Here is a 12,945-nt window from a genome sequence, read left to right on the forward strand (position 1 = left end):
CAACCATCAACGCTTCCATTAGCCCCATCACCAACAAAATATGAACTTATCAAACCCAAATCATTTTCTACATCCGCTATTCATTTCAATCATATCATGTTCACCAAATAAACCCTAAATTAGCTCGAGTTAAACCCATATTTGGCAAGAGAACCTTGGCATACATTTTGGGCAAGAATAACATTAATACAATTTGCTTTAACTAATTGACGTCATTAACATAATATATATTCATATACAATACAGTACAATTTATCAAAAAGAAAAGTTTAGGGAGAAGAAAACTTATCCATGTTAAAGTTAGCACATGTCACAAGATAAAACATAAAACTTAACAACCATTTATTTTGATAAATTTAAGAGATTAATATTTCTCATATTATAAAAGATAATTTTATCTCTTATACACATAAAAATATGAAAAATCTATATTTTCTTTTTTTCTCTCTTCTCTTCACATAAACCCCACACACTTTTATGTCCCTAAATTTAAACCTAAAATAAGTTTTATCAAGACAATTGAAGCAACTCAAAATTCACAAAGTATATTTAGGTTAACATTTCCAAACACAACCCGTTCCTTCAATATATTTTTTTAAATCCAGTAATTTTAGACATTATCAAAACTTGAAAATGTGACCATTATTTGCAGTAGAATTTAATACAACCACAGCTCCATACATGCAGCAGACCTGTAGTTCTTTAACTAAGGTTTCCAAATCCTTGCAACTTCTAGTCGTTGGCAGCACTAAGTTATTAAAAATAGAAGAGCCAAAAAAAAAAAAAATGAATCAAGAACAATGAGAGAAGTAAATGTCTGCCCTGATATCTATCCTACGGAAATTGGATCTGTCCTACAATTATTTCAAATAACTTTGCTGGAAAAGTCACTGCCCCCAGTTTTCCCCAAGAAAGCCAATTGCATCTTCAACCCCCTCCCCGCCTCATAAACACAAATACAAAAATGAAGATTGCAGGAAGCTATCCTTACATCATCCTGCTACGGCAAACCTAAGTAACATCCACTAATATACATACAGGGATTCCCCACGGAAATGGATGCAATATAAGATTTGCCGATTAGCTTAAATAATTCATTTCAACATCAATGACAAGTGCCCCTGCCAAAAAGAAAAACTATATATCAATATGAAAAGTAGATTTAGTACTAACACTATTCAACTGCAAGGATATCCATGTTGCAACAAGAACTCTCCACATGAAAGGAACAAGGGGAAAAGAAACCGAAACAAAATAATACAAGGCAGCCCTATAAAACAGTAACACACGTATATACCAGTGTGTCTGAAAGAAACAAAACCCTAAACCAAAATGTATACACAACAACATTCCCAAAGTAAATATCATCACTCATAAGAAAAATAACTCAATTCAAAAAAAATTGTTCAAAAAAGTCAAAACTTACCATTCAAGCATAATCCATACTGTAATCAAGATTGAACAGCATGTCCCGCCGGCCATCTGAACCCATTCGGTAATTCAGAGATTTAGCAACTGATTGCACTCGGTCATCACTTTCATAGTCCATCTCTCGCATGCATCGCCTTCTGACCTTTTTTAGTGTCTCTTTTGATGGTTCAAATCCAGCAGCTATCTGCCAATAAATTTATAAGTCAATAACCATTGCTTGCAAAATATACTCAAATTAAAACACACACACACACAAGAATGTAGTTACCATATCATCGATCACTGCCAGAGCAGATTTGACATCCCGGTTAATCAGGTGGGCATTAACAAGGAGTGAATATGATTTTGCATTAGGCTTAAGACCCAAACTCACTAGGTGCTCAAACACCCTTGAAGCTTCATGTGTCTGCCACAAGATCATTGAAGTTATAAGTAGGTTTTCAAGGTTTGACACTTCAGACCCTGCTGTAGCACATAAAAAATAATCAAGCAGGAAAAGAACATCCAAAAGGAAATGTGTTTGCCATTCCTCCATCAGCTTCAAATCAGGCCTCCATGACATAAGCTTCCCTTGATGCCTCTGAGGACCTTATGTCATCTCCTAAAGGCCCCCGAAGAAACAGTTGAAATGACAAAAAGGAGCTAATTTGAGTGGCAATTGACACCTATATATGTCAAATGTCATGCATGCAAAGCACATGCAAAACTGAATTTAAGTCCAAGGGCTCGTTTGTATTGCCTTTTCAAGAAAGTCCTTTTTATCACTTCCTTATTTTAAAAGTACTTTCTATAAAAGTTACAGCTATTTAGATTTTTTTAAAAATATTTGGCTTTTGACTTCTGTTTTTTTTAAAAGCTAAAATTTTTAGCTTTCGAAAAAAGTAAGTTTTTGGCTTTTTTTATGACTTCTGTTTTTTTTAAAAGCAGACATCCAAACAGACTTTTTTCGAGAAGTGCTTTTTTTCCTTAAAAAAAACAGCTTTTGAAGAAAAAAAAGTCCATCCAAACAGGCTCCAAAGCATGCTTTCAAAAGGAGGAGGTAGTGGAAGGAGCAGAGAGGATGAGCAGAAAGATACATAAAAAAAAGATGGTTGGGAGAATGAGTCATCACCTTCTTGAGCTTCCCAAAGGCATACATCAGCCCATTGTATGAATGAATATCAGGGGTCAACCCAAAAGTAGATCCAATTGATTCAAAAGTTTGGTAAGCACGATCAAGGTCCCATATGTTTGCACATCCTAAAATGATGCAGTTTAGTGCAGGAACAGATCTATAGTTCTCTTCACGGCTTAAATGCTCCAGTTGAAAATAAACCTAAATAGAAGATAACATGACTAGATTAAGCTGCAAATTAAAATACCATTATAATAAACCAAATATATCATATCCACAGTTTAATTTAAAATGCATGCATGCCAACAGTTGCAAAAAGGTAGTATAAATGGAAGGTATGTCAAAGAAACATGGAATTTTTTTATAAAATAAATTTATGTTTAATACAAGACATCTATATTTTGTAAAGAAAGAAAATTGGTATATTCTATTTCCAACAGAAAACTTGTAAATAAAATGTCAATAAAAGCTATAAATATCATGACAAGATTGGAGTAATAACAAATCCTAAAATTTAGGTGGTATGGATTATTTTCTTCAACAGATAGAAAGACATACAAGATCCAAAGTCTCAAAACCCTTCTTGGAGAATGCCACAACCAATGGATTTAAAGAAGTAAATGGACAGAACAAGTCTTCAGCTTCTTGACTGGAATCTCCATAAACAGCCCCATATTTATGCAGAGTTTCAAAAGCCTCTTTTAGACTTCCCAATGATGCAAGAGCATATATCTTTGCAAGATATGATTCTGGATTAGGAACTTTCTTTTTACGCAATGAGCGATTCAAAACAGACCATGCTTTCCCTACCAGCTCAGAATTATAGGTTCTACCTGCAGTCACAAGAGCTGACACAACTAAACCTTCATCCACAGATAGCAACACAGGGGGTCTCATACGTTCACCCTTTACAATCCATCTAGACAAAAACTCCAGCCCATGAAAAGCTAACTTGCTATTATCCTCACGAATTGCAATTTCGGCTAAATAATAGCACAAGTTCCAGGAGGGGCAAAGAGCTTTGTTTTGATCTGTTGTCTAGAAACACCAATGAGAACATCACAGAGAAGAAATGTAAAGTTATTAGTAAATCTGCTACCAAAAAATATCTTAGGTATCAACAAAATTAATCACTCACCATGCACCTTTCAATTATTGTCACCAATGTATCGAGCCTGCCCTTTTTGGCACAACTCTTCACACAGTCCATAAATACGTTCATCGACAACATGTAACCAGACTTCAAAGTTAAATCTATATATTTGAATGCAGCATCAATCCGGTCAGTCGAAAAGAGCATTGCAATGACCAAGTCATATGATTCAGCATCAGGGAGAGATTCATTTCCAGTCTGCAGCATCCTGAAAATAACAAAGCAAAGCTTGATACATAAAGAGGCAAATGAGCTCAATTTACACACATACAAGTAATACAAACAAATAGTGTATATTATCTATTAAGAGAGTAATTATGACATTGGTATGCTTATTGGCATTTCAATATTTTGTTCAATAATAAAGCGGGGATAGGATGCAAAAGCGAGTCCCAGTCAGCTGGGTGTGAGAAGTGAAACTCCATTTAAAGTAGAGGTACTCTCCTCTTAACAACCTAGCTTTTAGGAGTGGGCTCACCTCTAAATCAAATGGTATAGAGCCCACTTTGTTCACCCTCCAGCATGCATGGATTGTTCTTTCAAACCCGATGAGATTGACACAGAAGCCAGAGTCTCATACTGGCTGGGGAGTTAGACAAAAAAACTCCCATTTTTATATTAGTGGCTTTCAACTCCTAACAGCATGACTTTTAAGTGTGGACTTTCCTCTACATCAAGATCAACAAGAACATGCAACAGACACAGAAAAGAGTCAAAGGAACAATTAAAATTTAGAATTTCATGACAAAAATATTCAGTTTAATAACAATAAACTCAACATTTAGCTAGTTAAGTTAGCAAGTATATGGCTAACCCATTCAAAATTCTTTGACCATTCTTAAACCGGTAAACTGAAAATGTTTTCAACAGCAATTCCTAAATAGTAATTCTCCTACAACCAAATCCATAATGAGGTGGACGGCGTAAAAGTTATTCATATCATACAACTGGCTACTGGGGAAAGAAAAATGGAAAATATAGTACATATTGGTAAGCTTGAGCTTCTGCCAATCATTGACTAAAAAACTAATTGGAAAAAGAAAAAGTCAATTTTTTGTAACAACGCAAATAACTAAGTTAATATAACAATATAACATGCATAGCACTAAACACTTGCCCTAGCATTTCTGAAGGCAACTTTTCCTGGTTAATAAAACCAATGGATCCTAAAAAGGGTGGACGATCCCACCGTTGTAGGGTCTGGGAAAGGTTGTATGCAACCTTGCCCGCATGACCAGAGAGGAGACTGTTTCAGTGAAGGTTCATAGCTAAGTTAGCAGAAAATATCACCAGGCCATTATTTGTAAAATTTGCCTCTCAAAGAAACTGCTAGTTAAGTATTTCTTGCCGAAAGGTTCTATTTTTCATTTCCTGACAATGATGCGGATAAAGAACTACTAGCCAAAAGCTACTACTACTACTAGCAGCTCTAGCTCAGGTAATAACAATAGTAACCGACAAAGAAAAACATATTTTAAATCATTTCAGCTGTCTAAAACAATCATTAGTATCAGCACAACACTTGACAAATATGCTTGAGCCCAAGTAATTAGCAGATTTCAACAACGAGATTTACAGCTAACCATTTCAGCCATTTTTTTCATCAGTCTCAGTCACGAGACATCATTTCGAGAACAAATTAAACATGCAACGATGATCTAACCGTTCGAGCAATTTCTCAGCAGCAACGCCCTCATTTGCATGGTGCATAGCCTTGAGGACCAAATTAAACGAAGCCGTATTGGGGGAGATGTTGAAGTCGTCCATCTGAGCGACGAGGTCGAGTAACTCGCCGGCGGTGGCTCCGATCATCAAATTAGCCCTGAGATAATGGTTGAAGAGGTTGACATCGGGCTTGTTGGGCTTTCCATCTTTATCGAGTGAGCGAACCCAGGCCTCGAACATGTGCTTAACATCGTGCCAGCTCTGCGAGGTCATCCAATCGCCGAAGAGGTTCAAGAGAGAGTTGGAATCGTAGGTGTGAGGGGAATGGGCGCTATTGAAGAGCCCTAGTGGGATGAGAGTGTGGGAGACTGAGGGAGGATTGGGGCTACGCCAGTTCTCGTTGTAGAGGGGGCTACCGGAGGCTGGATTCGGAGGGAGTGACGTGGCGGCGGAGGGAGCGACGGGTTCGGAGGCTTCTACCATCTGAGGCTCCTGCGAGAGGAATGGGAACGTTGTGATGGTTTTGAAGGCGGTTGTTTTGGCGAGAAGAGAGCGAGTTCGACACAGGATCGCCATTTGCGACGCCATTGATGGATCAGTTGAGTGAGTGAGTGAGGGGGTTTAACACATTTAGGGTTTGTGTGATTCCGATTGGGTTTCGTCGTGGTGGCGGATGAGCGATTTGTTTGAAGAAATGATGGTAGATTCGAGTTTGGTTATTTTTTGTTTGAAGAAATGGAGATTTGAGATTGGGCCTTCGTTGTTTGAGATAGGCCCAATAATAAAAACCAGGCAAACACCCACTAAAAATGGAAACAAACAACAGTAATATTTTGGGTGTGTTTGAAGGGAGAAGTGTTTGTAATTTTAAATAATATAAAATTATGTCATTTTAAATTTAAGAGAGAGATAGACACAAAATAATAATTTTTTATTTAAAATTTAAATTAAAAAAACCCACCACTTTCTCCCTCGTGATTTTTATTTCTTGTGTATATCTCTCCTAAAATGACATAACTTATGTCTTTTAAAAGGACAAACATCAAACCCGTGTTTGAATGTGTTTTTATTTTTTTGTTTTTAAAATTATTTTATAAAACAACTTATAAAAGCTATTTTGTAGAAAAAAGACGAAAACAAATCTGTTTGATTATAATTATTAGAATGTCATTAATGAAATGTTGTTCTTCGTGTTTCTGTCAGTTTTAAACGTAAGAGTAGGAAAAGAGAACAAAAATAGGTAAGAGGTGTTCTCTATTTTTTGTTTTAAAAACTAAAGAATAGATGTTGTTTTTAGAACAACAAATACAGAAAACTCATGCCAAATAAGTTTTTTTAATTTTTTTGTTTTTAAAATTAAAAAATTGTTCAGCAGAACAGAAATCAAATAGAGCCTTTCATTCTCAGCCTAGCCAAATTCTCAGTAACAAGTATAGGAAGAATGATATGATTGACTCAAACTGACCCAATATTTTGATTTAGTCATTTCTTTGGACTTAGATCTTACTAGATCATGGTCTAATTAATGACCAGATGAAGACTGGGTAGTCCTATATTTAAATAAAATGCATTAAATTAGACATCATGCATAGTTAATTTGTAAGATTTTAGAAGTAACAAAGTAAACGAAGGAATGTTTTATAATATACATTTCAAAACAAAATACAATAGTATTATCACGGGGAAAAATGTTTCCGCAGTTAATGCAGAGAAGTTATTTATATTTATTCTCAAAACGACGTCATTTTGGTATTAAAATCTTAAAAAATTATAAATATAAATACTATTATAACCCTAAAATAAATTAAAATTATAAAAACATCATGATTTCTGTCTCAAAACGACGTCGTATTGACTTACTGCAGATAACTTATTTGCAGTAACTGCAGAAAAAATGAACCCATTATCATGACATGTAATATGAGTTTAAATTTAAATATAAAGAAATAGTATTATGCAACACCAAGTTAGATCGGATTAGGATTTAGGCCAACTTGATACAAACATAAATATAAAGTCAATGAGGTTTGGCACAATTAGTTGAACTTTCTGTTTGTTAGTTGTGGATTGGATTCGATTCTTAGCTTTTTCTATTGGATAGGTGATATACAATCTCATTTTAAATCCTCTTAACTTTTCCAATACGACGTTTTTTTCCCCTAATTTAAATTTTAAAATAATTCAAAATTTTAAACCTGGACTTGGCCCAATTAACTTTGGATTGGGATGGGTTATCAAGCCAAGCTGGTTTGAACACCCTTAATGCCTAGGTTACATCACAAAGCTTTATTGTCATGAGATCTAGGCTGATTATATATGTGTGACCTTGAAAAGCTTCAAATTAACAAAAGCTCATAAATAGCTAAAAAATGAGCCCATGATTAAGCAACTCAAGGACATAATTTAGATAATCACTTAAGTATGTGAATCACCTGATACACGATTGTTTTATCTTACTTAATGATCTTGAGTTTGAGTAAATTCAATAGGAAATTTTTTATTACTCTTGTGATTTTATCCGACCGGAGCAATCAATCAACCGGTAAAATAAAAAACACACGCAGCTTGGACGAGATGCTATATAGAGCTGATCAAATAACATGTCCCTTTTTTACCTTTATCAACTGAAGTTATGCATGAGAAAACAACTAATAGTTACAACTTTAAGCTCATTTTGAAAACTTGAACTTTTGTGAAATCATCGAGTCACCATTAGCCTATCATATAATAAAGATGAACTTGAACTTGTGTCCAAAAAAACAGTTGGTCAACACATTTTCTTTCTATCGTTATATATATTCCTATCATGCCAAGATCACGCCCAAAAACCAAAAGCTATGTACATAACAAAACATAAGCCCCAATCAAACCCCACTTTATTCTTTCAAATACTAGGCTGAGCTGCTTCTAGCTACTACTCCTCAAATGTAAGGGAAAGGTGCTCCGTTGATCGCTCCCCCAGTGCTTCATTATTCTCTCCTACGTTGCAATAGCCAAATTTCTATCTAGTTTACGTCTTTTTATGCTTGAGAAACTACACTTTTTTTTCCGGATATATTAAAGAATTGAACACACACTTTATTATATAACTACTTACACCCCTCATCGCTAGGCTAACCCAGTGACTTGAAATTACAATATCTTTATAACTTCATCAATATTACCTCGAAACAAAAGTTTACATATTATTGATAAACTGTTTAAATAATAAATAATTTGAAAGAAGATATAATTAAAATCAATTTTTTATACGATTATTGTTTAAAAAAAATGAAATCTATGAGTTTGATTGTAGCATTATATATTCATCTTTGGTTCCCTTTTCAAATATCGAATTAAACAAGTATGGATTTGGACGAGAATAAAGGGGGACAGATCATCGAAAGAAGCGTAGAAAAGTTGCAACTTTTGTTTCTTAGGCAATGGTCTTTTCAGTAGAAGGATTTACTTTTAAACAGTTGGACACTGGGACTTGGAGAGTGAACCCTCCATGATGAACCTTTTTATTAGCCTGATGAAATTTTCAAAACCCAATTAAGCACTTCAGAGACACATAAATAAAGTGATAAAAAAGCAACCACAAATTTTCAAGGTATGCTTCCATTACTCCCTTTAACGAAAAGGCGAAAGTTCCTTATTCCTTTGAAAGTCCTTGTCATGTTTTATAATAGTGTTCTCACTGATAACGAATCCATTCTCTCGTCATTGATAATAATCAACAACATGAAAGGTATATATAACACCGACTAAACAAGTTTTGCTGGTTTTGGATTGCATCTTTCTCCCTGTATTTTAGTTTGTTTTAAAAAGTTTTTATGTTAATCGAGATTAATTTCTTAAAAAAAACATTTTTAAGGTTATAGGTCATTATATTTAAGAAAATTAATTTTCTTAAATATTAACTTTAGGCAAACTCGAATGTGTCCCTTCGCGCTCCCTGTACATGTATAACCTTTTATCTGTCATGCGTCATGTAGTTTCACACCTAACGAGGTTCACGAGATTAAAAACAAGAGTAAATATTTTTTTTTTCCCTAACAAAAAATACGGTCCCTACTTTAGTCTCTTAGAAAAATAAATTAGTCAGTTAGTTCCTAACAAATTCAAAGTGGACCCATTTAATTAAAATCGTGGTCCTCACAAATTCAAAAAAGATCCATATTAATCCCTCAAAAGGACTAAAATGGGTCCACTTTGAATTTGTTAAGAACTAACTAACTAATTTATTTTTATAAGGGACTAAAGTGGAGGACCGTATTTTTTGTTAAGGACCAAAAATGATATTTATTCTAAGGGTTTTATAAGAGTTATGTTGTAGGAAAAGTGATTGTGTAATGTTATAGAGATTCGTTTTGCGTGCCTTAATTTTTTATTTTTTTTTTTATTTTAAAAAGTGTGGGCTTCACAAAATGGTGTGAGAGTAGGAAAGTTTGTTGTGTTATATTAAAGGATAAAAGGAAAACCCTTATTCTAAAAACAATTATGGTATCACATTTTATACATTTGAAGATAATCCCCAACCTCTTACATAAATGAACCTTGGCTCCCTTATTATTCATTTTCTCTATTTGTTCTTTATTATTGTTACTTTGCTGCATTCTCATCTCAGGTATAATCGTAACCCTAAACAACTCCCCTTTAGCACCCCCAGTTCATCTAAGATGACGACGTCTTAAAGCTGTGATCTATACCACTATCTCTTTCATTTATGTCAAATTGACATATTTCACCGTCTTGAGAAAAAGATTCATTTCATACTCTAATGTCAAAGATTTTTCATGAAATCGAACTTCTTTAAAAAGTTCAATTTCATCAAAAACTTTTGACATCAAAACCCATAACCTAACTTTTTAATATCTTGAAACCCTATAGTTATTAGTTGTAAAGTTGCGTTGCTTAAAGTTGATAGCATACAAACATAATAATTAGCTAAAAGTGAATATGCCCTTATTAACAATCATCATCGGCTGGACGGACACAATATTGAGTTGGATTTGACATAATTTGTTATCTTGATGGTTAGGAGTCCTTATGTTTGGGGCTAGTTTTGGATAAGGTTTATTTGAAGTCATTATACAATAAAGATAGATAGGAGTAGTAAGATACGGAAATTATATTGTACTCAGATGTTTGTTTTCAATAATTAATTTTTTTTTATTGTATTGCAGAACTAATAATGATATTTATAAAGGGTTAACTTTTTTACCGCTCGAGGTAGAAAAAGTTTCCTAGTCACTCTCACAAAAAAAAATAATGGGTCCCATCAAAAAAGAAGTGAGACCCTTTGCAATAGCTAATTTCAAAAATTACACTTTATATTTTCAAGAGTATATAATATAGGACAAACAAAAAAATTTGCAATAATTGCAGAAATAATTTTTTGTATTTATAAATAACTTATTTAAGTCAACTCATATTAATGCTTAAGAATTGAAGCGTGAATAGTAAAGTCTCATATTGGTTAAAAAAATCATATAAAAAAATTGAATACTTTGGGTTGTGAGATAATATTATATTCATTGGTAAATTGTCACTTAACCTTTGATGTTATAATAATTCTATATAATAATAAGAGTATTTTAACATATCCATAGGGGCAATCATATTCCTAATCTCACATAGGAAAGGAATAGATAAATATTTAACTACATCGTTTCGTATAAGTGATTAAATCAGTTAGTAAATAATTAAATTAGTTTATAATTAACTTTATGTTATTTGGTAGTTAAGCCAAATAAATAATTAAAGTTATATGCACTACAACATCCCAAATGGGGTAGTGTGACCCATGATATTGTACGTACACCTTCCAAATCCCCACTCTAAAAGAAACGATATTTACCCTGAAATTGTAAAATTTAAATCAGCCAATTATCTTGTGGTAGAAGTATCGATTATAGTATTAACCACTTCTCCTAACCAACAAAAATAAAAAAAACTATAGAAACCAAAAATGAGACAGATCTATATGTGGTAACCACCACTTGTCTACTTATGTCATGAAAGAATTCATTGTGCGAAGTGACATTTCATCAAACACTCTGAGTGGTAGAGAATCTTTATATGTTCTGGTCTTGTTCCTGTATTTGCAAATAACTGAGTCATTTATCTGATATAATGCTTTTATTTAGGAATGCTTGTGCTAATTGCCGGTTCCATAGAACTATTTGAATCATTGTATTTCACAAAACACTCAGCAGATTCAAACATATATTGCATCCAAGATGAGATTGGAACGTTTGTAAAGCATTAGATATTTTTATTACAATAAGGAATAGTTTAATATTGGAGCTGAAAATATTATATACTCCAATTGGCAACTTCAGTGCAATTATTCAGAAACATTGAGGGCCACTATCACCGAGACAATATATAGTAAAGCAATAACTTCATGTTCTTTAACAATAGGATCATATGGGGAAAATGATTATTTTTCTTCTTCTCTTAATAATTTTTTTAAACATATAAAAGGGAACGATTATTTTCAGGTTATTTTATTTAAGACAGGGAAGAACAGATATTAAAAATATTCTCATGGGCATATAACGGACCTTTCTCAAGTTTATAATCTGATTTTACAACGTAACTCATTCTGCGTGATTATATTATAAGATGATATAATTTACATACCTCAAATCATAAAAACTATATATTTGAACGAAGTGAGAGGGCTGAAGATCAATGACAAACGTTTAAAATATACAGAAGAATTAAGGATTGTGATTGCGAGATAACAGCATTATTTGATAATTCTCAAGTGACTTGTTTGACTTCTCAAAATAGTTTTATGTGTCAAGCAAGTCTCAAGTTTTTTTTTTTTTTTTAATATATACATTATTTTTGCAATTCGATCCGGTTTTCCCAAAAATGTTTTTCCAAGGATCAAACTATCGATATTGAGATTCAAATAACCACTTTTAACCATTGCGACCAGCAATCACGGCGTACATTTTCTTATTTACCATGTGTAGCTTAATAGATACTTGCTTGTTCGTCAACTCATTGTATAGTTTGTTTCTTGTAGAGTGATTCATCATTGTGACCCTGTGTTTAATTTTTTTTAATCATTTTACCCTTTTTTAAATTATTTATTAATTGGGGAAATATTTCTATTTTAATAGCAGAGAACATTGTCTCTGCCATACAGACAAAATCAAAGAGAGAGAAAACATGTTTGGTTGAGAGAGAAAAATATGATGGTGTCCACTTTAAATTATCTCTTTGTTGCAGATAATTTTCTCTATCTTTAAAGCACAAATGGTTTTCCCTTATTAATTTTAACATTTTATCAAAACTATATATCAATCCGCTCATATTTAACCACATTGACTGCCACGTACTTTAGTAGCTAGGCTAGTTACTTGAGTAACTTAGACAAGATGGTAACTCAAATTTGCATCCATAAATATTTTTAATTCAAACCAAGTTCTAATGTCCTGTAGGTATATAAATGGACTTGAGATGAGTGCTTGCAAATCCTTTACAATTGATGGCAGTCCTCATATGCAATTAAAGGTGTCAAAACATAATTTTCTCTTGATTTTCAATATGACTTGTTAAATTATGTTCATTTTTTATTAAT

The 12,945-nt window shown here is 33.2% G+C and overlaps 1 protein-coding gene across 1 annotated transcript; it reads right to left on the reverse strand.

Moving 5' to 3' along the window:
• Positions 1–577: 577 nt before the first annotated feature.
• Positions 578–6,044, reverse strand: LOC133292840 (pentatricopeptide repeat-containing protein At1g26460, mitochondrial). Its single transcript, XM_061491303.1, has 7 exons — positions 5,362–6,044; positions 3,684–3,906; positions 3,104–3,583; positions 2,543–2,746; positions 1,700–1,837; positions 1,427–1,615; positions 578–1,121 (listed from the first exon to the last, which is right to left on the reverse strand). The coding sequence occupies exons 1-6, from the start codon at positions 5,949–5,951 to the stop codon at positions 1,430–1,432; spliced, it is 1,821 nt and encodes a 606-aa protein (XP_061347287.1). The 5' UTR covers positions 5,952–6,044; the 3' UTR covers positions 578–1,121; positions 1,427–1,429.
• Positions 6,045–12,945: the final 6,901 nt, after the last annotated feature.

The sequence above is a fragment of the Gastrolobium bilobum genome, unplaced genomic scaffold (genome assembly GCF_033153095.1).
Source record: "Gastrolobium bilobum isolate Gb01-03AN ecotype WA unplaced genomic scaffold, APGP_CSIRO_Gbil_v1 utg2530, whole genome shotgun sequence".
NCBI lineage: Eukaryota > Viridiplantae > Streptophyta > Magnoliopsida > Fabales > Fabaceae > Gastrolobium > Gastrolobium bilobum.

Coding starts and splice junctions, on each gene's coding strand:
- LOC133292840 (XM_061491303.1), bottom strand. CDS start 5,951: ATGGCGTCGCAAATGGCGATCCTGTGTCGAACTCGCTCTCTTCTCGCC. Junction 3,907..5,361: donor GCTGAGAAATTGCTCGAACG/GTTAGATCATCG, acceptor TGTTATTTTCAG/GATGCTGCAGACTGGAAATG. Junction 1,838..2,542: donor CCTTTGGGAAGCTCAAGAAG/GTGATGACTCAT, acceptor ATCTTGTGGCAG/ACACATGAAGCTTCAAGGGT.